At 37.6% G+C, this 24,428-nt stretch overlaps 2 protein-coding genes across 4 annotated transcripts; both read left to right on the top strand.

Moving 5' to 3' along the window:
- Positions 1-161: 161 nt before the first annotated feature.
- Positions 162-14,965, top strand: rhpn1 (rhophilin, Rho GTPase binding protein 1). Of its 2 annotated transcripts, none has more exons than XM_051875517.1 (16): positions 162-575; positions 1,505-1,620; positions 1,950-2,078; positions 2,223-2,298; positions 2,386-2,463; positions 4,180-4,304; positions 4,370-4,536; positions 5,501-5,598; positions 6,198-6,284; positions 7,657-7,813; positions 8,327-8,440; positions 8,527-8,721; positions 10,210-10,286; positions 10,367-10,510; positions 10,597-10,743; positions 12,798-14,965. In XM_051875517.1, the coding sequence occupies exons 1-16, from the start codon at positions 504-506 to the stop codon at positions 12,999-13,001; spliced, it is 1,986 nt and encodes a 661-aa protein (XP_051731477.1). In that variant the 5' UTR covers positions 162-503; the 3' UTR covers positions 13,002-14,965. The 2 variants fall into 2 exon arrangements, with proteins under 2 accessions (XP_051731477.1, XP_051731476.1); XM_051875516.1 differs by having other exon boundaries at positions 7,657-7,831.
- A 5,606-nt stretch (positions 14,966-20,571) lies between these two features.
- hlx1 (H2.0-like homeo box 1 (Drosophila)) lies at positions 20,572-23,749 on the top strand. 2 transcript variants are annotated; one of them, XM_051875521.1, is made up of 4 exons: positions 20,572-21,142; positions 21,323-21,481; positions 21,706-21,890; positions 23,136-23,749. In XM_051875521.1, exons 1-4 carry the CDS (start codon positions 20,734-20,736, stop codon positions 23,436-23,438), a joined length of 1,056 nt encoding a protein of 351 aa, XP_051731481.1. In that variant the 5' UTR covers positions 20,572-20,733; the 3' UTR covers positions 23,439-23,749. The 2 variants fall into 2 exon arrangements, with proteins under 2 accessions (XP_051731481.1, XP_051731482.1); XM_051875522.1 differs by lacking the exon at positions 21,323-21,481 and having other exon boundaries at positions 20,597-21,142.
- The last annotated feature ends 679 nt before the right edge of the window (positions 23,750-24,428 follow it).

The following is a 24,428-nucleotide window of genomic DNA, read 5'->3' as shown; positions in this document are numbered from 1 at the left end:
CGTGTTGCCAAGGGCAACATTTATTTTTCCGCTCCAAATCGCCTTTATTCCCAACACTGTCGCCTCATTGGACGTTTCCCCTGTCCATCTGGTGTATTTATCGAGCTGTGATTGGCTATTGCATATGTCAATCAGAAACAGCGCGATTCTATTGGCTGAATCATGGACGCGATGCGAGAGATCAGCGGTGGCTCGTGCGCGTACAGGCAACAAGTGGATTTTGTGATTTCGAGTGTATTTGATTCTTTATAGATCACATTATTGTGCTAAATAAATGTATTTAGACACATATACAGTTAAAGTCGTGTCTGGCGTGCGTTAAATAAGCAGAAAGGAGCCGTTAAGTAGCGCTTGTATTCTGACAGGAGCGTTTAACGGATTTACGGTTAGTTTGCGCAGTTTGATATCATGCGCTCGCGATTGTGTCTCGCGCGACCTGTTGCGCTATTGTGAGTGAACGCGCCCGGTGTAGGACAGAAAAGAGCATTAATATAGACGAGCTCATGATGTCTGACTCTGGATCAGATGAGGATATAGCAGCTGAGGACAGAGGCTCGACAGAGTCCGTCAGAAAGGTAGGTGGACTTTCAGAGCATATTACTTAATATGTCACATGTTAATTGACTACTTATTGCTTAACATTTAAAACCAACAACGCAATAAGAAATAATAGCCTGAAACAAAAAAGTACGACGGTCCTTTGGACGTGGTATAGTAACCAATTCTAAATGATTACCATATTAAGATACCATGGTATTTACATATCATCGTTAGGTAGTCATAGAATACCATGGTAATAACGTGTTTTTAGAAGAATACTTTGATTTTCTTTAAAGTGCGATGTCGCTAAATTTAGTGGCATATGAAAATTATTATTATTTTTGTGTGTGTGTATATGCACCGATACAAAATTTCTCCACAGATAGCCGATTATTCAGAGTGATATCTGCCAATACCGATAACGATACCGATAGTTTGGGGGTTCTGCCTTTTATACCTTCTTTTAAGTTATTAATTATAATGAAATTATCATTAATTAATCATTTCATCAACTTGTTTTAGAGTAACCGGTATAAAACATAAACACATTACTCAAATTAATATTAACACACATTAACTAAATTCTGAAGATTAAATGAACATTTCTTAGCTTTCTGAATGTTATCAATTCATATAATATTGAACATCAAACTGGTTTCTTAGCATTTTCTTTACACAAAGCACAAATTCAGTGCATTTTCCTGCCATCTTTTAATTGACAGGATATATCGGCCCTGACTATCGGCTGTTTTTAAACTATCAATACTGATTATTGGCCGATATATCAGTGCATCTCTTTTATTTATATATATATATATATATATAGTACTTTTTTTTCATTAACTAAATATGAGGCATAGAGAACAGAAGGGCTGAGAAAGGCAGTGAGACTAAATTCAAAATATTTAAATTTCAAGTGACCACATGGCAGGTGTGTGTGTGTGTGTGTGTGTGTGTGTTTTAGGGATGTGACCCTCTTGTATCAACCCAGCGCAGCAAACTACAGCAGCGAAGAGCTAAACTCAACCAGCAGATCAACCGAGAACTTCGTCTGCGGAGCGGCGCTGAAAATCTCTACAGGTACCAGTATATCTGCTAATATTGAGGTGCATGTTTTCCATAATAACACACACTATGAACACCCACCCTGCCTGACCCAGAACTAACAGGAAGTGGCACGCCTCTCTGTGCTGCCCTGTTGATGTTCTGTTCTGTGTTTTGATGTGGATTTATTCTTCCCTCACAGTCATTTTATATTACAGTAATGGCATACAGTTGCATGATAAATTGCACCAAATATACTGCATTATAAATGGTCTAGCAGAGGTTAATATATTTATACCATCACACGACACACATTATTCCACTCAACCCTTCGTTAATGTGATGTGCAAATCATGTTTTCCCAGGGCCAGCAGTAATCAGAAGGTGAAGGAGACTGTAGCGTTAGAACTGAGTTTTGTGAACTCAAACCTTCAGCTTCTGAAAGAAGAACTAGAGGAACTGAACAGCAGTATGAACATCTACCAGACCGAGAGGTTTTTTACTGTCTTTACTACACATGATTCTTTCAACATGGTTTACTTGGTTACCAGATAAATTACAGGATAACTTGGCATTAAACTTGCAGTATTCAAATACATGCATTGAACATTTAAAAATGAATCATCACTCTGTTGCAGTGAGACAGTCAATGTTCCCATGATTCCACTGGGGTTGAAAGAGACTAAAGAGATTGACATGACTGTACCTCTTCAGGTGAGATCAACATTCATGTGGTAGCACTGAATTTATGTGCACCTATCCAGTGTTTAAATCTGCCTACTTTCTCTTCTGTTTCATCAGGATTTTATCAGTGAACATTACGGTGAGGACGCGTCTCTGTACCTGAATGAGATCCGGGATTTCATGGAACTTAGACAGGTCAGTTAAAGTCAACATGAAACGCTGATCACAACACATATTACTTCTTTGACGTGACTTTATGTAGTATGTAGCATTATGAGACCTAGAGCATTTTTGGGCATCCTGACTCGCCTGCACTTTTCTCTGGTTTTCTAACCCATTCTAGCAGTCAGCATCAAGTGCCATATATCATTTTAAACAGGACAAGTTTCAGTTTAGCTCATTTAAAGTGCCAATTTTACATTTATTTTGTCTGAGAATGGATAAAATTCCCAGAATTTCAAAGAAACGCCAGCAAAAATCTAGTGTTTTTCACTGTAAACCCACACAAAACCTCCTGAAGTTTGAATTTTTTCTTTTAAAAAGTTATATTTGGATGTTTTAAACTTTCAGATGAAATTTTGTATAAATTTAACAATCTCTAAGCAAGTTATAGCCATTTGTTACAATATTACTCTAGATAAAACTACAATATTACTCTTTAGGGATAAACAGGTGTACTTTATTTATTGATAATGCGTGTCCAAAAAAGACCAGGGAGTAAAATTAATACAAAAAAATGTTATACAACAGAACACTAAAGCAAAAGTGACTTATTAGAGAAATATATTTTCAATCTGAACATGAATAAAAACAAATAGTGTTGCAAGTAATGAAAACAATTATGAAAATTGTCTTGTGCAACGAAAATAAAAACAGTGCAAAGTTTTTTTTCACAAAATACACACAAAATGAGAGAGAAAAATAAGTAGTTCAACTGAACTACTAATGTTAATGATCTTCACAAACTATAAAATAAGTATTTAGATAATATAACAACCAAACAGAGCAGTCCTGTGGCTGTACTCCTCACGTTCGCGTCGCATTTGATTGCACCAGGTTCACTGCGTAGAGATACGTTTGAAAACATAAATTGCAATAACTTATCTGATGTGAAACTGTTTTATCCTGATTTTTGGTTCATGTTATGTCGAAGTCATGCTTTGTAACATGAGTGTTCTCTTTCAAATATGTAATTTTTGTGTTTGTTTTCATACACGCAGATACACGCGCACGCAAATACGTTCACTTTGCGCTTATTCATACTTCCAAAGAAACATGATAGTATCGTGGTTCAAATGACCAAAACCTATGTTTATTAGTTGAGAGGATGATGGTTTGAACCAATCTGGGCATAAGAGGCGGGACTAGGCATCAACAATCGCTCCTGTTTGGCTTAGAGGAACAAACCACATGCATTGCCTTAACGAATCAATGCTGCAGATTTTGATGACGTAACCAGTCTCACCACGGAGCCTCCGAATGTCAGAATGAGATAAATGCGATATCACTGGAAAGCCGAGAATCTCCTCTTTACGGTACGGTACATACAGATTGGATTAGCAGTTCAAAAGTTGTTAAACATTTTAGAATGATAGTTCTTTTTGGCTGCCGGCGGCCGTCTCGGTTTTTGAGAGTTAATGAATAATTAAAGATAAGAATGGTCAATTTAGCGTGAAACTGTTGTCGCGACGAACAAGAAAAATTGACCATGGTTCATTCAAAACGACAAACCTCTGGGGAATTATCCATGTGAAGACCAGTGCCTCGAACTACATTCATGTTTTTTCTCAAGATGCATTTGATTTCATGTCATTCTTTAAAATTATCAATGAAAGTGCATGTGCAAACACAAGTTAAATCATTATTTTGGATGATGAAAATGATTTCATTAGAGCTCACCTCTCTTCGTAGGCCATGCGTACTCCCAGCAGGAATGAAGCGGGGCAGGAGCTGCTGATGGAATATTACAATCAGCTGTATTTCCTGGATCAGCGCTTCTTTTCACCACACAGAAGTCTGGGGATTCATTTTCACTGGTGAGACACACAAACAAATGAATGAGCAGTGGTTAGAGATGGTCTGATCATGTGTCTCACTGCAGGTACGACTCGCTGACCGGTGTGCCTTCTATTCAGAGAGCGCTAGCGTTCGAGAAAGGGAGCGTTTTGTTCAACATCGGAGCACTTTATACTCAGATCGGAGCCAGACAAGATCGTTCCACACTGACTGGCATTCAGGATGCCATCGATGCTTTCCAGAGGGCGGCGGGTAATGAATGATCTGCTGATTTTCTGTCTGTGGGTCAATCACAGGAAACGTGTCACAAATGTATTATTTTTTTCACTAAACAATACTATTTCACTTGACTATACACCAACAAAAGATTGGGGTTGGTAAGATTTTGAAAGAAGTCTCTTCTGCTCACCAAGGCTGCATTTATTTGATCAAAAATACAGTAAAAATTGTGAAATATTTTTCAAATTTGAAATAACTGTTTTCTATGTGAATATATAGTAAATTGTAATTTATTTCTGTGATCAAAGCTGAATTTTCAGCATCATTACTCCAGTCTTCAGTGTCACATGATCCTTCAGAAATCAGTCTAATATGATTATTTGCTGCTCAAGAAAAATTTCTGATTATTATCAATGTTGAAAATAGTCATATTTTTGTGGAAACTATGATACATTTTATTTTTTTAGGATTATTTGATGACTAGAAAGTTCAAAATAACAGCATTTATTTGAAATAGAAATATTTTATAACATTATAAATGTCTTTATTGTCCCTTTTGGTCAATTTAATGCATCCTTGATGAATAAAAGTATTAATTTCTTAAAAGAAAAATCTTACTGACCCCAAACATTGAATGGTAGTGTAAAACTAAACAAAAATATTGTAAAAACTGTAAGAGAATATGACCTCTGTTTGAAGTATATGTTAAAAAAAAAATGATAATGTCAGAAATATTGAATTATTATGTTGAACCGAAAGTGCTGAAATTGGCTTAAATCTGCTGAAAAACTTCATCTGTTTTAAAACTCATTTACAACCGAGCAGTTGAATCTATCAAACACTGTAAGTTGCTGTTAATTATATCAGTAGTAGGACAAAAGGTCACGCCCAGCACACAAATGACAGCGTTTTCTGAGAAAGACCCCTGTGCTCACTCTATATAAGTGTGTGTTTGTGTTAAACTTATGTTAAATGTGACGTGTGAGTGTGTGTGCAGGTGCGTTTCTCTTCCTGCAGGAGAATTTCTCTCATGCGCCCAGTCTGGATATGAGTGGCCCCGCTCTGAGCATGCTGGTCCGCCTCATGGTAGCTCAGGTATCGAACTAAAGAGAGGTTCATAGAAATAAATGGTGTATTCACACTCGGTTTGATTAAAATGAACTCTGGTGCGATTGCTCTGTTAGTGCGGTTCATTTGAGTAAGTGTGAACGCTGCCATCTGAATCCTGGTGCGCACCAAACAAGCGGACAAAACCCTGAAAAGGTGGGTCTGTTCGCTTCTAAATGAACTCTGATGCAGTTCTACTGAAATATGAACGCGACACAGACCAAAGACATCTAAACAATCCAAAAACAGGATGTGACGTCACAAGATGCGACCCTAAAAAGGCCTCGTTCAGGCGATTGTTTTGATGCGGATCCGAGTGTGTTTGCCGTGTTCATACATGCCTAAACGAACCAAACTAAGGGAGAAAACACACCAGGTTCCGAAACAAACGCTCAAAAAGTGCCAGGTGTGAAAACGCCCTGAATGAATCATTTTCTCTTTTGATTCGGACCAAAAGAACCAAGAGAACCGTACTACAAGTGTGAACACACCCTAAATATTAATTCCAGATTATGTCTTCTATGATTTAATATGTTTGAGAGGTATTCATGTAGTAACTCGTGTATTTCTGGGTTTATTAACTGCAGGTTCAGGAGTGTGTGTGTGAAAAGGTCATACTCATGCAGGACAACGACCTGAACGTGCTTCTGCAAGCCGCCCAGGAGGCAGCGAGGGTGAAAACACACACACAGTCACACATTGACATACATACATACACACATAGACACACACAGTCACACAGTGATGCATACATACACACACACACACACACACACACTCACTCAAACACACACACAGTCACACATTGACACACACACACACACACACAGTCACACACTGACACATACATACACACACAGTGATGCATACATACACACACACACACACACACTCACTCAAACACGCACACAGTCACACATTGACACACATACACACACACAGTCACACACTGACGCATACAGACACACACACACAAATCACACACATACACAGTTACACACTGACGCATACATATACACACACTCGCACGCACACACACACTTACACATACACACTCACACATTGACACATATACACACACAGTCATACAGTGATGCATACATACACACACACACACACTCAATCAAACACGCAGTCACACACTGACACACATACATACACACACAGTCACACACTGATGCATACATATACACACACACCACACATACAGTTACATGCTGACGCATACATATACACACACACACTCGCACGCACGCAAACACACACTTACACATACACACACACACACTCGCAGTCACACATTGACATACACACAGTCATAGTGACGCATACATATACACACACACACAGTCACACAGTGATGCATACATACACAGTCACACACTGATGCATACACACAGTTACACACTGACGTATACATATACACACACTCACACGCACACTTACACATACACACTCACAGTCACACATTGACATACATATACACACAATCATATAGTGACGCATACACACACATACACACACATACACACAGTTACACACTGACGCATACACACATCACACACATACACACAGTTACACACTGACACATACAAATACATACACACTCACAGTCAAACATTGACATAAATATACACACACACACAGTCATACAGTGACGCATACATCTTACACACATACACACACACACTCACTTACACTCATACACACACGCAATCACCCATACACTCTCTCTCTCTCACACACACACACACACACAATAATGATTTTTATACTGTACAAACTGTATATTCTGTCCTCTAACCCTAAACCTTCCTATCACAGAAAACCTTCTGCAATTTTACATTTTCAAAAAAAACATCACTTAGTATGATTTATAAGCTATTTTCCACATGGGGCCCCACAAGGTCAAAGATTACTGGTATAACTATCTTTGTGGGGACATATGGTCTCCATAACATAGGGTTCACCAGGACCACACACACACACTTAAATGAATGCATGTTTATGGAGTTTTCATTTGTTAATAACTGTGTGTGTTTGCAGGTGTCAGACGTGTATTCTCTGGTTCTTCAGGCGATGTCAGTCCCGTTACTGAAGGACTATGTGCCCTTCTCCTGGATCTCTATGGTTCAGGTCAAAACGCATCATTTCAGAGCGCTGGCCCATTATTACGCCGCTGTGGCGCTGTGTGACTGCTCAGGTGCTTCTGAGTGTCTGTGTGGGTTTGAGACCATGTGATATTTACTGATGACATCATGCATACAGTACTGGTCAAAAGTTTAGAGTAATTACGACAAAAATATGAAGAAGCACAACTGTTTTCAACATTGATAATCAGATAATAATATCTTCATATTAGAATGATTTCTGAAGGATCATGTGACACTGAAGACTGGAGTAATGATGCTGAAAATTCAGCTTTGATCACAGGAATAAATTACACTTTACGATATATTCACATAGAAAACAGCTAATTTAAATTGTAATATCTCACAATTTTTACTGTATTTTTCATCGAATAAATGCAGCTTTGGTGAGCAGAAGAGACTTCTTTCAAAAACATGAAAAAAAACTTTTGACCAGTAGTGTATTTATTTTACAGTTTTACAGTCAAAACTGACCTGATCTACTTACATGTTTCCGTTCATATTGTGCTCGTTATTCTAAAGAAACAAGATTTTGTTTAATAATGATCATTTTCATACCAATGCAGGCATGCCTGATGAAGACGATGATGAAGGTCGAGAAATTAAAGCTCTCATACAGATTCACACCAGACGGCCGGACAAACTGAACCTCCAAGATCCGGAGGACAAACGGAGGCTCGGTTTGTGTAGTGAAATGATTTTTCTGAATGCAAAATTTCAATTTCAGCACAGATTAATATATACTAACATATATTTCATTTTCAAGGTAAAGCTCATCTGCGCAAAGCCATCATACGTCACGAGGAAGCCCTGCGTCTTCACGGCGTGTGTAAAATGCTTCGAAAGATGGACATCCTGCAGGAAGTTCTGTCACATGCTCATGCACGCTCACTGGAGAAATACTCTGATATTGATCAAGAAGATGATTTTTGTGAGGTCGCGGAGGCCCCGGAGATCCAGTGTGAGTGTTTAATATGCTAATAATTATGTTTATGAAGAGTTACTTACTGTTAAATCTGTTTTAAATCTGGACTGTGGCCAGGAGCTGGTGGGATAAACTGCTTAGACTAGTCTTAAAAGTTAAAAATGTCAAGACTGGTCATAACTATTTAAAGTCAGTTACATAAAAAGGTAGATCGGTCTATTTTGAATTGGAAAAGCATGACTGATTACCCCTTTGTTAACTGCTAGTTGGTCACCATAGTAATTTACCATAGTACCATAATTGGTTACCATAGTAAGTTAATGCAACTGACCCATGGTGTTGTTTTGATTTATGCTTCAAGCATACTACTATACTACTCATACTAACTCTGCTTGGTGCTTCAAATAACGATTATATTTATTACACCATTACGCCAGTAGGTGGCGACAAGTGACTGTTAAAAAATGTATTTCCCATTGAATCATTCAGTCAAGAGATTTGTTCAAAAAGGATGATTCATCCAGTAATGAAACAAGTGAGTCATTGAATCATTCACTCAACCCGATTTCTTAAAAATAATTCTTTCAAATAAATTAAACAATTAGACAAGACGATTAGGGCCAAGCAATAATAAAAAAAATAAAACCGAGATTAAAGTCATTATAATGCGAGATTAAACTCATTAAATTTTGTGAAAAAAAGTCGAAATATAATGTTCAGAATAAAATAATTAAATTTCGAGAATAAAGTCGTTGTGTTTCGAGAAAAACTCTTTAAATTTCGAGAAAAAAATGTTGAAATAAAATGTTTAATCTCGCATTATAATGACTTTAATCTCGAGATGTTTTTTTATTATTATTATTATTATTATTGCTTGGCCCTAATCCTTTTCCGTACGTTTTAAACAGACTGCAGCAATTAACATTTTGTCAGAACCTCTAGTAAATGATTCTGTTCAGAATCATGGGAGAATCATGATCTCTATTTGAAACAAAAAAAATCATGATTCTCAATTTATCCAGAATTGTGCAGCTCTAAAAACACATTATTCAGTTCAATTCAGCTAATTGTTGATTCAATTCAGATCAATAACTATAAAGTTCATCAATTATAAAATGAGTTCAATTAAGCTTTAAGCATCTCTACAGAAGAAAATAGTGTCGTTATTCACTTCAAGTCAGTTCAATGTTGATTCAGTTCAGTTCAATAACTGTTGATGTTCCAAAATTAGTCAATTATGAAACATCTGAAGATGTTCGAATCTACATATTTGCAGTCTCATCAAAAGAGTGAAGGAAAATATGTTCAAAATCACAGCTGTAATTACTTTCAGCTTCATTCATTACTATGGAAAGTGCATTGCATAGTGGGATAAAGTATTTCACGCAACATTCATATATTCCATGCATACGTACATTTTGAATAATATGTATAGTTTTACATACTGCAGAAATAGTAGAGGTGGTTTGCCATTGCAAACATAGCTATAGATTCTTAACATGACCTTTGACCTGTCACCTACAGCTCACACACAGCAGAAGCCTGATATTAAAACTCCTGATTTCAGTGCCGTCAGAGTGACTGACATTTTCCATCGACTGGTAACACTCACACTCACACTAATGCTGTAACATGTTTTAAATGTTAAAGAAGTGTTTAATGTTCACCTCTGCATGTGAAGGGACCGCTTTCGGTTTTCTCTGCTCGGAATCGCTGGGTGAGGCGTCACACGTGTTTGGTTCGAGGAGAGGCGGGGCTTGGGCTTACGCTTCGAGGTGATTCGCCGGTTCTGGTTGCTGGGGTGTTGCCAGGGGGATGTGCTGCGGTAAGAGACGTCAGTAGAGCCAGTAACATTTAAAATGCCTTTTGTACCGCACATGTCACGCTTCACATTATGAGCGTGTGTTTTAGGAGGCGGGACTCCGTGAAGGTGATTATATCGTGGCTGTGAATGGTGCAGATTGCAGGTGGGCGGAACACGGCGAGGTCGTTCACGCGCTGAAGAGCTGCACGGAGAGAGGACTTGAGCTCGACGTTATAACTCTACAGTCACACGAGGTACATGCTGTGCACAAACAACTTTAGACTATTTAACCCTGTGAAGCCTGACATATGAAATAATAGTTTGAAATATCTATTTGAAATGGGAATAATTTATTGAATATTTAGACTTACACTTTTAAATCTAAAAAAAGGTTTGCATATGTGTTGTTGTTGAGTATCTTATTTGATATATCAGGCTTTATGGCTCATATAGTATAGTGAGAATATGGAGGGAAAAACACCTCAGTTTTATTCAGAAGCCCAAACTGAGCAAAAATATGTAATTTTGTGCAGATGCTGATATTTATATGGACAAAACGTAAGATGAAATTCTGATGCTTGTAATGAAAATTAATGAGATATTTATAACAGTGTACACTTTATTTTAAAGGGCACCTATTATGCCCCTTTTCACAAGATGTAATATGCATCTCTGGTGTCTCCAGAATGTGTCTGTGAAGTTTCAGCTCAAAATACCCCACAGATCATTTATTATAGCTTGGCAAATTTGCCCCTATTTGGGTGTGAGCAAAAACACGCCGTTTTCGTGTGTGTCCCTTTAAATGCAAATGAGCTGCTGCTCCCAGCCCCCTTTCCAGAAGAGGGTGGAGCTTTAACAGCTCACGCTTCGGTCGCTCAACAACAACAAAGCTGGAGAATCTCACGCAGCCAAAATGAGGATTGTCAGTAACGGTGTTCAGCCTTACATTGTTCAAACCGGAGTCGACACTGATGGAGAGACTCAGGAAGAAGTTACAACTTTTAGGACATTTCTGAACGGTTATTGGATAAATTTATGTAGTCGCTGTGGAGTTGATTCAACTCATCGACTAGCATGTGCCGTCATGTTAATCTTTTGTGCTAAACCCGTATGGACGCCCACTGTACAGAGCATACCTGTTTGCCTGTTTATGATCGCTATTAAATGCTGTGAATGGTCTAATATTTTTTCGCTCGGACAGAAACGCTCCTTTTTTAGCAATCGAGCTTGCCAGGGTCAACTTTCAGGCTATCCAAGCTAACGAGACTCTAAATATTGTTCTGTGCTCGTCTGTGCAGCCAACGACAGAACAATTAGCATGCTTTGCTCGAACTTTTGCATGGCATTAGAACTGGTACATCGTTTTCACTTGCGAAAACAAAATGCCGGCACTGTGGGTGGAAACATACAGATTAAGGGGCGGTAATATTATAATAAGATCCCCTTCCTACGTCACAAGGGGAGCGAAATCTTAGCGGCTCGTTTTTTCACATGCTTGCAGAGAAAGGCTTACCAAAACAAAGTTACTGGGTTTTCCTTTTTCATGTTTTCTGGGTTGGTAGATGCACGGGGGACTCGATAATAGCACTTAAACACGGAAAAAAGATTTTCATGATATGTCCCCTTTAATTAAAATATACTTAATTTTCCGCGTTCTGCTCCATTTTGCGCACAATTCAGTGCACAAGCATTTCAAAGTATTCTCCTTGGTACATGAGTGCAGAAAGACACATGTGCACTATACGCTGTTCTTCAGCTCTTTTTTCCTGTTGTGGTGGTTAGCAAACAGGTGTTGCATTACCATGCGCGCCCCCTTCTGGATTGGAGTGTGGATCGCCCGTGACTGACTGTATTCATCGTCTAACTGCATGAACCGAACCGTGACGTCCGTACCGTACGGTTCTTGACGAATACATGTACCGTTACACCCCTATAGAACAGACATCTCGCAAATGTTCACAAAATTGTTTTAGGTGTTGATTTAGCATTTCTCAGAAATCGCTTACTGCACCTTTAACTTAAAATCTCAGGGGTACTAAAGTTTGGGAACCCCTGCACTCAAGGAAATACACAAATCAGGTAAAATATGCCCACAAAAATAGGATTGCATCCTTTTTTTTTTTAAATGCTTGACTGAAAGAGTGAGCAGTGCAACTTTCAGACTGAGAAGGTTCAAGTACATGTGAACTGAAGTTGATCAAACATATTGAACACTAAAGTGGTTTAAGTTTTTTTTGTGTGTGTGTGTGTGAAAATAGCCTTGAAGCCAGATTAAATTGATATGAAGCAGTAAATAATGTTTTCATAGGTCGAGAAGAGGACGAATCTCTCACCCACTGGTGAAAGAGAGTGTCAGTCAGGCAGTCCGAGGAAAGCGGGTCGGGAATACGAGCGCGGATCCTCGTCTATATGGAACTGGAGCTGGAGGAGCGGGGGCGGCGGCAGCAAGCGACTCGGGAGCACGTTCAGTCTTTCCTTTGGTAACTTAAGAGAGGGTGAATCCATGTACTGAAAACACACCAGGAAAAGAAAGGGAAAAAAAAAGACAAGCACTACTTTACTCAATCAATAGAGCACAATTATCAGATATGATAGCTGAAGAAAAGTTGGTTTAGGTCAATTCTAGCACAATTCTAAGTCTTTCAGAAGAGCAAACGAACTGCCACTGGATGGAGGATTTTATTATATGTCTAGTACAATGCTGCAATTTATCACTGAATGTGTATTAGTCCAGTGCTTTTAGAAGACTTTTAGTGTCTTGCATACAGCCACCCCAAAAAGTACTTAAATCACACTGAAAAATGGCTGATTCTCAAAGCAAATGTTATGCATGAATCATTTGCTTGTGTTTTTTCTTTCGGATAACTTAAGCGTCTAAATACTTTTTGTGGTCGCTGTACATATAACATAGATACGGCCTTGCGCAACAAAAATGCAGCTATTTTCTCCTGATTGAACGTGCTTCTGTAGGTTTCTGTACTGCATGTCACATGACTCCAGATGTGTTGACATGCGTGTTTGTTGAATGTAGCAGATCTTTGACTCAGTGTGTTTCTGGATCTCCAAATGTTTGGCTGTTTATAGAGTGCATTAGTGACTTTTTCAGTCAGTGGCGTTGGTTTCGGAAGTATTTTTTCCACTCATTTCTCCCATAAGGATTTCAAAAAAGTCTTTGTTAAAGTGTTATAAGCCAATCAGCTACGAGGAGAATCATAACATTACAAACTGTGATTTGAAGCAAAAAAGTATTTGAAAATCGAACAAAATTACAAAGGTACAAGACTGAACTTAACGGTTTTAGTGGGGGAAAGAACTACAATCCCATGAAGCATTGCACACAGCATAATCAAGAAATAAACAGCATTTATTGCAAAATATGAATATATATATAATCAAATATTTAAGTATTTTGAGACCAAAAGTAGACTGTCATTCACAGCGCTTCATGGGAGTGGGCGGAACTAAGGAGTTGTTTGATTGGTGGAATTTTCTGTACAGCATCATGGGTAATGTAGTTTTTTACCACAGATTCTTCTGTTAAACAGTTATTTCAAAACTAAGTTGAAATAATGTGAGCTGACAGCTTCAACAGAGGCAAATACCATCGATTAATGACCTCGTAGCTCACAGTAAGGCTTAAGTTATCGTTAAAAATCAATTTCCTTATGGAGTTTTTACTTCCGGAACCTGACTGTTGTACACTATTGCTGTTGTCAACATCAGAAAAGAGGCCTTAATTATGGAAGCTTGTTTCTGCCATGGAATAAAAAAAATTAAAAAGGTAATTGCGACTTTTTATCTCTTTTTTTCCCCTCATAATTGCGAGTTAAATTTCGAAATTGCAAGTTATAAACATTGTAAATGCAAGTTTACATCCTGTAATTCTGACTTTTCCCCTCAGATTTTCAAGTTATAAACTTTTTTCCTAAGAATTCTAAGTTCATATCTTACAATTTTGACTTTTTTCTCAGAATTATTATTATTTTTTTTTTTTTTCCCACCAAAGAAAACAAAAATAAAAATGGTAATTGTAACTTTTTATCTCACAATTCTGCCTTCCTTGCAATTGCGAGTTTATATCGCACAGTTCAGACTTTTCTTCTAAGAATTACAAGTTTATATCTCGCAATTAAAAAGTTGCAATTAACTTTTTAAAAAAAAAATTTATTCCGAGGCAGAAATAAGCTTCCATACTTACTTAATAATCACATGGGCCATGACCAACAATGAGAAGATGTGTTTGAATTCTTGAACTCTGTCAGGAGGAGGATTTAAGAATGTATTTTTGCACAGAAAATGATCATGGGTTTATTACGTCTGTTTTTTGCGTGTGGATTATATTTTATGTTTATTAGTCGTTGTCAGAAGCGATTTGTTACCCAGTATTCCAGCTGCACTCTTGCCTTGATGATTTAAAACAGCATATCTTGTGCAGGCCTCTTTATCATGACAAATAAATCAAGTTTTTCATTTAAACGCATTCATACTCATTTATGTCCGTAGCACTAACAGTAATAGTGACCTCCAGTGAGAAGACGGCTTCAGCCTGGATTTTCTGGATAAAATCTTGCTCATTTTGTGTAATCCTAATAATGATGTTTAAAGAAATGTGTTTTTCGGAGTCAGTGACACTGGAGTCTTGAACCAGAAGCTCTCAGGATGACATTTATAAGGAAGTATTCTAACAGCTGACTCTTGTCGCATTGGGGATTGCAGGAATGAATATGCAGTAAACAATGATGAAATATGGGCTATTGCTGCCAAATGTGTTTGGATCCTACACTGAGTGGCTCCCCAGACACACTCCTGCACTGGGAAATGAGACGGGTCAAATCTGGACAGTTTCAAGTCTATTAGAATAGACCGGGCTGATTAAAGTAACAAAACAGGCAGATGATGCCTGAGAAAGTTAGCCAAGCAAAAGTGATGAATTCATCTTAGAACATTAATTAGTGTATCAAGCCATCAGGTTCTGAAGCTGTAATCAGTGCTTGACTTCACCACTAGAGGGCAGCATCAGGTCACGCTTTGACAACATGAACATGCCAACATTTCTCTGAATTTGCATAATTAAATTATTGCTTTGAAAAAAGCATTTCATCTGTGGATAATTTAAATTTAAGCAAAATGTTTTTTCTGAACTAGGGCAAAACTCATTAACGTAATGCAGTTACACTTAAAAAACGTATTAAATACTTTATTATTTAATAAAATCATAATTTAACGGTTGTAAGTGGTATTTTTTAGAAACATTCTACATTATACGGGAAATATGTGTCGACATTCATATGTGTTTTTGTACATTTAGAACAATTTACAAATAATAGAGAACATGCAATGGAATAAAGTCAGTGCATTTGACTATAGAGTCAACAGTATTTTATTAAGACTTTTTTGCATTAAAAAAAAATGTTAAATTTAATTTTATATAGCCTATATATACACGTTTATTTTATGCATTTTAGATTTTGCAGTTTAAACGCACACTTAAGCTTGTTTATTCATATATTTCATCAGAGGAAGGATAATTGGAAATTATCACTTCATCTTTAAGATGTCGCTAATAATACGTCGCGCACGTTCCTTCCATTAAACGTGGCGTTATTGCAGTAATTCATCACGCGTTTGGGATCCGTCAGATGATCATGAACGCAGGCTTATGTTCCAGAGCTGCAGAAGCATCTGGCTTCCTTCAAGAGCGATGACTTTCAGTAAACAAGTGCACAATCGATCACTGCAGACCATTAAGGGGCCTAATCGGGACAGCAGGAGCTCTGTGGGGTGAATCTTCTCTGTCACTGGAGTGTCATGGCGCTTCAGCGGGATCTTCGACTGGACCGTAATGGTTTGTTATGACCTTTCCGCGTTTCCATTAGTCTCGCTGTTATTTAACATGGAGCTTTTGATTTAACCCCGTGTATATTGGCCAAGAAGAGTAACTGGATTCCTTTACAAACAAAAGGCCAAAGACTTCAATCTGCGCTGCTCATGTAAACGCATCTTGAGACCGATTACATAGCCTAGTATTAGCATTGACGACAATAAAAATCTAATGACAGCCTAATCGGTTGATACAATTTATGCTTTGCTTTTGTCCAGTAGATTTTGAGTAAATATTGTGTAAAACAAAAGTAGGCCTTTTTAATAAAGGGGATAGAGTGAGCAGATTGCAGTTAGCCTATTGTGTCTGTAAAATGTCTATTTTGTCTTCGTTTTGTGTCTAGAAAAACATCCTCACTGAAGCCGAAAGGGGGGCATTATTTTCCGTGAGCCCCCCCCTCCTCTCCAAATTTATTTTTGTTCATTATATACAGACGTGTGTAAATGCGCAAAAAAAATTATATACTATATATATATGAATAAGTATAAGGAAAGAAACATTTACGGCGCTTTTAATCAGAGCGCAGTTCGCTAACGCGAAGTTCGCTAAATCGCGTTTTTGCGTGGAGGCCGTTCGAGCGCTTTCCGATTTTTATAAGCCTATTTTTTATTGTACATTTACATTTTTTTTAAAACATTAACATTTAAAATATTTTTAGTTGATGTTTGGCTATTTGTGTTAGGAATGTCAAAATATAAATCTGATTCGCGAGACGAAATTCAACAGTTAATCCCTAAAAGTCACTAAATTATTCGCACACTGCTCAGGTAGCTATAGTTTTTGGTTGAACATTTATATAATTAAATACCGATGATAAGCGTTTCTGCTACATGTTAACCATCTTACATATATCATATCGCTGCACCCATAGAGCCCAACTACAAAAATAAAAACGATAATCGGAACTTTTTATCTCACAATTCTGCCTTTTCTTCCTTGCAATTGCAAGTTTATATCTCACAATTCAGACTTTTCTTCTAAGAATTGCGAGTTCAAAATTCTGAGTCATTGACGATCTTCTATAGCGGAAGAATGACACTCAATTAATAATAAAAAAAAGGGTTTAGTCAGGACGACATTTCCTTTTCTGCAATGTATGAAATACAATCTGCTGAGCAGAAATGAGTTTGTGATAGTTGCAGCCCAATATAAAACGTCTATATTTTTATGCGCTGCTTTAATAATATGATTAGGCTACTGAAGGATTTCCATTCTGTCAAGGGTGCGTTTAAAAATGCAATTAATTATCCGTAACAAATGTTTCCCGAGGCTGTCAAATCCCCAAAATGAACCGCAGTGAGCTGGCTAGATTGCCATTGAACTCTCAGGACAGTGATTTCATCAACCAAAGGGAATTTGGGAAAACAAACCAATTCCACAAGGTCTCCAAACTTTCCCAGGATCGGCATTTAACGATTATGATATTTTAATTTCCTAATGTTTCCAGCATGAAGGGTCCTGTCACTGCTGACAGACAGATGCTCCTGATGGGGGGGTCCAGAAATAAAGCCATTCCCAAAGGACCAGAGTGATGTTATCACTGCAAATAGGAAGAAAGAGCCATTGCTCGCGGTTCAGATCAAATCACTAAAGTAATTAAGGCAAGGATAATGTTTTGACCACAACAGACGAGCACGATTGTTTTTTTTAATTCTGCATCTCTTTACTGTACTTGAATCGCTGGTTTAATTACTGCAGCAGATGATTTTGTGCTTTCAACACGAATATATTTATCACAATACAGGCGTAGATATAGATAGGAAAGCAGATATGGATATGGACAATAAAGATATCCGGAAGCTCTGGGTTGAACCTGTTTTCTTCCGTATAGACAATTGCATTGTAGAGCGAGACTTTCATCCTGGATCTCTTGACCTGAGCACGATATTCTACATATAGGCTATTAAACGCATTTTATTTTTTTATTTATTTTTACAGAACTATGTTATAAAATATTAATAGGTAAAGTAGCTTACCCTTTAGAACGCGTTTAAAAAAAACTGAGAACTCTTTTTGTAGAATCTTCTATAATGTTAAGAATTAATTTCATTCTTTTCAGAATACAAAAACAGAAAAGGTTATTCCAAGTACAATAACTGCACATTATAGATATAAAAATTCGAGAAATACAATTAAATTTAGATTAATGTTATTTTCAGAGACGGCTAAAAATAAAATCGAATTCAAATGCTTCTCTCAGAACACGTATCTTCAATCTTTTTAGTGTTTAAAGAAAATGCAATTTGAATTAAATTATGAATTTCAAAATGTAAAATATTATTAGTCATGTTTTAGTAAAAATGGGATTCTTGATTGATAAATTGCATATATTGCCTATATAATCGTTTAAAATGCTGGGTTAAAAATAACTCAAATTAAAAATGGACAAACCCAGCGGTTGGGTTAAATGTTTGACCAACCTGCTGAGTAGTTTATTTAACCCAACTATTGTTTAAAAATTACTGTATTGCTTGCCCAATAGTATATCAACCCGAAGTATGTTGGAAATGAACATTTATTAATAAGTTTAATGAATAATAATTAAACAATAAACATTTATTAAATTGCTTATTAATAAATGTTCACATTTTGAATATTATTGTTGCCTCTAGTAATTATGTGTCTGATTTTTAATTTCCAACCCATTTTGGGTTCATTTTAAGCCAGTCATTTTTAAACAATAGTTGGGTTAAATAAAACTGACCAGCAGGTTGGTCAAACATTTAACCCAACCGCTGGGTTTGGCCATTTTCAACCCAACTTGGGTTGTTTTTAACCCAGCATTTTTAGTTGTTAAATGACTCCAGTAGGTGAAATGCCCGCGGTGTTGCAGGTTTTATGACCTGTTTTATTATCTCGCTCGGGCCTTTCAGGGTTCCAAGACGCGCCACCGGCACCTGAAATAACGTGCGCGTTCACCCGCAGCGCGTCTTCCGCATCCTCTTCCCTGGATTGTTTTGACTGCTTGATCGAGAGCGAAGCGGTACATTTCATCTCTAAATTTAAACCGGAATGGAGTCATTCGAAAACACCGTGATAGGAGGCAGTCAGGGTCATTGACCTTTCCGGTAATGAATCACGGCTAATGAACGCCACAGAGGAAGAGAGATATTCTAAAAAACACCATGGGGTAAACTCATCTGCTGTCATTAATGATCATAAACATATGACATAGCAACATACCAATGCAATACAAGTATAAAACAAATGTAATAATTAGGCTATTATTTTGATCTGTTTTTGTTTTTTCTACTATAAAAAGCGCTCTAATTTTGGCACAGTGATATAAGGTTGTCATGGGCTGAACGTGTACATATGTATGAAGTATCGCCTCTGAAGTTAATTGTGTTTTCGTTTCAGCGGAGAATAGATTTCCTCTGTTTATTATAAGCATAAGGACGGATTTGCGTCACCGCGCGACTTGCGAGTTGAGATAAAGTTGCACAAATATTGAAAAAAGGAAGTGCTAACAGTCATTATAAAGTTCCACCTCTTCGAGCCGGAGGAAGTGAGGGTCCTCTGCTGTATCCTAAAATACTAAAGCATCTTCTATTTTTGGCCTAAATCTAGCAGGAATATCCGCTCATTTAGCCTGAATCAGAGCTCATCAAAAACAGGATGACTTGCATCGAGAAACTCCTGTTTCCTGATCCCAGAACACAGATCACACCAGACTTCTGACTGTGGATCATTTTCGCTTCAGTGTTTGCATATTTTTCAAAATTAAAAAACATGATCAGAACTGCGTTATTAATTTTATAATTATGAATAACATATTGTTGATCTTTAATGCGTCTCTAAAATGACAAAAATAACTGTGCAACATTAAAAAAACTAAATGTTGATCTCACGCGCCATAAAGTGCGTATCATATGCACGCGAAAACTCATTTTGCACGAGATTACACACTGATACGCATTTTCATGAGACTATGTTGATGCATCCCAATAGAAGCAAACTAAAAGTTTACTAATATATCGAAAAAATAAGCATTTATTTGCATATGCATAATTGCATTTTCAAGTGCAATATCCAATTAAAATTACAACTGAATTCCAATAGCTTAATGTTTTATCATCCGAACAATAGCCATTTAATAAACGTGGTGATTTTTTTTTTTTTTTTTACCAGTCGTAATGGAAGTGCTCTCGGTCAAACTCATCGTCTTTGGGGCGTGTTGGACCCGTCTGTCAACTTCCATTGGCTCAGAAGGAGCCAATCAATAACGGAACTCCTGCTTAGAGCTTTTTGGACTCCTGTCTGGAGTTTCATACTTGAGGAGAAACGCAAGAGAGGGCAACTCCTTAAAGTACTCGTCGCATGCGAGATTCTCTGTCAAGCAGTTTTGGATTCTCCTGCCAGGATGTACACGACGGGATTGAATCCGTTCTACGCGTCGAACTTCAGCCTTTGGACTGCGTACTGTTCGGGTGGTTTTGGGGTGGATAGCATGAAAAAACCCTCGTTCTGCATTGCTGATATTCTGCACGTTGGAGATGCTGAGAACATCCCCGGGTCATCTTCGCTTATGGCCCATATTGGGGCCCGCGCGTCCGGATCACCGCTGCGCCCGTCCCCGGTCACTCCGGACGCGCGCTTGCACCCCGCGTCCGCGTATCACCGGCATGGAATACACTTGACATCTGCGTCCAGAGGCGCGATGCACGCGCAGTCCGCGCCCCCGCCGTCAAGTAAAGACCTCAAGTTCGGAATCGATCGGATATTATCCACAGACTTCGAGCCGAAGGCTAAAGAATCTCCATCTTTGAGAGGTAAGACAGTGAATCACTCTTTATGTATCACATCACACCTCACTTATGACAAAACGATTAGATTAATTTAGAATAGTCTTGTTTGGACGCGTCCACCCCAATAGCCTATATTTACGCAATTTAATGTCCCTGCTCAACTGGAACTAGTTGAATTGTTTGGTTTTTGTCGTTCTGTAACAGATCTCACATCGATTGTTAGTCCGAATCGGCAGTCAGCAGTCCATGTGTCTGCCAGCCCGTACTTCGCGTCCATAGACCCGACCATGAGCGAAACCTCCTCCATGATGGGTTCAATAAGCAGACAATCAGGGCAACATCAGTTTCAAGACACCTTCCCAGGTAGTGTAGACATCCCAGTTGAGCCCTAAAGACGAGAACCTGCATGGATGAAGCTTTAATTACTTTTAATCTGAATGCATGTGATTATTTCGCACATGCATATATATGTACAGATGATTCAATAACACGCACTCGCAAAGTCATGTTTGCATGTTTGCATTTGTGTCTAAACTGCGTTGGAAACCCCTCGTGTTCTAATGGCGTGTGTTGTTTGACTCAAACAGGGCCGTATGCAGTGCTTTCCAAAGACACAATGCCACAGACGTACAAGAGGAAAAGGTCCTGGTCCAGAGCCGTGTTCTCCAACCTCCAGCGGAAAGGCCTCGAGAAACGTTTTGAAATCCAAAAGTATGTCACGAAACCGGATAGAAAACAACTGGCTGCCATGCTGGGACTCACCGATGCACAGGTGATTATTAATGCAATTCACATGCATAATAAAAAATATTAATGACGTTATAAAATAGGCTATAAATTATCACGCGATACATAATGAGCTTATTTATCTGGAGTGCTCGCGCTCGTGGAAAAAACTGCAGCATTGCGACACAAGCATTTCTAGAGAAATGAAAGTCAATTATAACGAATTATTGCAAATAAAGGAGGGGTGCGATCGTTTCATTTCATAACATCCTAATTTAGGGCATTGGGTAAGAGTTTCTGTCTTGTTTTATATCGGAAATGACACGACAAACAGCCTGAGGAATGTGATAAGAGTTTCAAAACTTTCCAGTAAAGTTTTGAAACCGTCTGAATCTCTGCCTTTCTTCAGTAAAAAAGTAAAAATGATCGCCACTCCAATCAAAACGTTTCGCTTTATAATTTGTGCATGCGTTAAAAATGGACAAACCCAGCGATTGGGTTGATTTAACCCGGCGGTTGGGTTAAATGTTTGACCCAACCTGCTAGGTAGTTTTATTTAATCCAACTATTGTTTAAAAATACTGTATTTATTAATATATGTTTAATAAATGAATATTATTAATACGTTTAATGAATTATAATTAAACAATAACGATTTATTAAATTGCTTATTAATAAATGTGCACCTTTTGATTATTATTGTTGCCTCTAGTAATTATGTCTGATTTTTAATTTCCAACCTATTTTAGGTTCATTTTAAGCCAGACATATAGTCATTTTTAAACAATAGTTGAGTTAAATAAAACTGCCCGGCACGTTGGTCAAACATTTAACCCAACCGCTGGGTTAGTCCATTTTCAACCCAACTTGGGTTGTTTTTAACACGTTGATCTTTCATTGTCATCACAAAAAAACATCAAAACAGTAGATAATAGCCTAAATAGGCTGGGTTGCCATATTTTGGTCAAATATGGACCGTTTAAAAATTTTATTTTAAAAATTAACCAAAGGTTGGGTTTGTCCATATTTAAGCGAAACATGCAACAACCCAGCATTTTTACAACAATAATAATACAAATAGGCTACATAAAAATTGCTGGGTTGTTTCAACCATTGTTTGGGTCAAAAATGGACAAACCCAACCGTTGTGTTTAAAAAAAAATATATATATATCCTAAAAAAAAATTAACCAACCGTTGGATTTGTCTATATTTGACCGAAAGTGTATAATTAAATGATATAAAAATAATTACAATATTCTAGCATAATAACGTTTATAACCTTGTTTTAGGTAAAAGTTTGGTTCCAGAACCGGCGGATGAAATGGCGGCATTCCAAAGAAGCGCAGGCGCAGAAGGACAAAGAGAAAGAACAGCCGGATAAATCCGCGACCGAGACCGAGCAGAAAGAACGCGACGACTCCGAATGCGAAAGCGAACCGAGCGAATCCGAATTCGAAGACGGAGCGGAGGACAAAAGCGACGTGGACATTTCTGACCTCAACAAAGCCAGTGTGATTATTCCCAGCACGCAGGACACATCCAGCACAAACTCCACGACAGAACCGAGTTCAGCCACACAACTGCTGCTGTGAGTCATCGGAACCGAGTCATCTGATGTGAACACCTCAAACACACGAGTAAAGCGTCTTACGGGACAGAGACACAAAATAGAGCACAAACACACACAAACAGGCCTACTTGAGCCATCGTTTCATGTCTTCCATTGTGAAACAGACCCTTCGTGATCCTTGAGAAAGGAAAGCATCGCTCTGCCTTAACCGAACCACTCGCCCTTCTTTATGACGATTTGGGAATTGAATGTTCATGAATTAAGACTTGATTGTATTATATTTCGTCTGTAAGTATTTGCACTGAAAATGTAAATAAACGTTTGTTACTAATATTCCAAGTGGTGTATTTATGGGAATCATCATCCAAAATTCAGTAATCGCACCGATTAATATTAAACAGCGAATTCATTTTGAATTTCGCCACTTTTTATGTTAATATTCTGAATAATTATTAAATATAGCATAATAATAGGCTAATCATCGCCTACATTGTTATTATGATTCTTATTTTCATTGTACGACATATATTTTATACACATAAACATGATATGAGTTAATTATCTATCGTGATGAACTCTTTCGACACATTTCTCACTAATAGCTTATTGTCGGCTATTGAATGGCAATATTTCATAATTTACTAGATTAGCCTATGACCGAAACATTGTCACAATTTTGCGGGAGAGATTAGATCAGACAACACGTCAAACAATACATTATTGTGAAAGTCTAAATAATTTGTAAACCTTATTATGACAAAAACAAGATGCAAGGAGGAAGATTGGGGCAAGTTGTCACATGTGTTTTTTTTTTTCTTCTCTCTAGCAGGTTTTATATGTTGCAACAACTAACTATTGCATATATATTATATATATATATATATTCTAAAACAAATACCACAAAAAAAAAGAAAAAAAAAGAAGGAAGAGTGCGGCAAGTTAGGCTATTCATTTTATTATTTTTTGACAACAATCATTTAACTTTTGCTTATACCTTTTACCTATTTAGTTT

This window comes from Ctenopharyngodon idella, chromosome 20 (genome assembly GCF_019924925.1).
Source record: "Ctenopharyngodon idella isolate HZGC_01 chromosome 20, HZGC01, whole genome shotgun sequence".
In the NCBI taxonomy this organism is placed as follows: Eukaryota; Metazoa; Chordata; class Actinopteri; order Cypriniformes; family Xenocyprididae; genus Ctenopharyngodon; species Ctenopharyngodon idella.
The sequence above is the reverse complement of the archived record's forward strand: the minus strand, read 5'-3'. Positions and strand labels throughout refer to the sequence as shown.

What these genes read in the sequence shown, in the direction of transcription:
- hlx1 (XM_051875521.1), top strand. Translation starts at nt 20,734, where the DNA reads ATGTACACGACGGGATTGAATCCGTTCTACGCGTCGAACTTCAGCCTT. An exon ending in GTTTCAAGACACCTTCCCAG is followed by an intron (nt 21,482 to 21,705) that starts GTAGTGTAGACA and finishes TGACTCAAACAG; the next exon opens with GGCCGTATGCAGTGCTTTCC. An exon ending in TGGGACTCACCGATGCACAG is followed by an intron (nt 21,891 to 23,135) that starts GTGATTATTAAT and finishes ACCTTGTTTTAG; the next exon opens with GTAAAAGTTTGGTTCCAGAA.
- rhpn1 (XM_051875516.1), top strand. Translation starts at nt 504, where the DNA reads ATGATGTCTGACTCTGGATCAGATGAGGATATAGCAGCTGAGGACAGA. An exon ending in AACATCTACCAGACCGAGAG is followed by an intron (nt 2,079 to 2,222) that starts GTTTTTTACTGT and finishes ACTCTGTTGCAG; the next exon opens with TGAGACAGTCAATGTTCCCA. An exon ending in ACATGACTGTACCTCTTCAG is followed by an intron (nt 2,299 to 2,385) that starts GTGAGATCAACA and finishes CTGTTTCATCAG; the next exon opens with GATTTTATCAGTGAACATTA.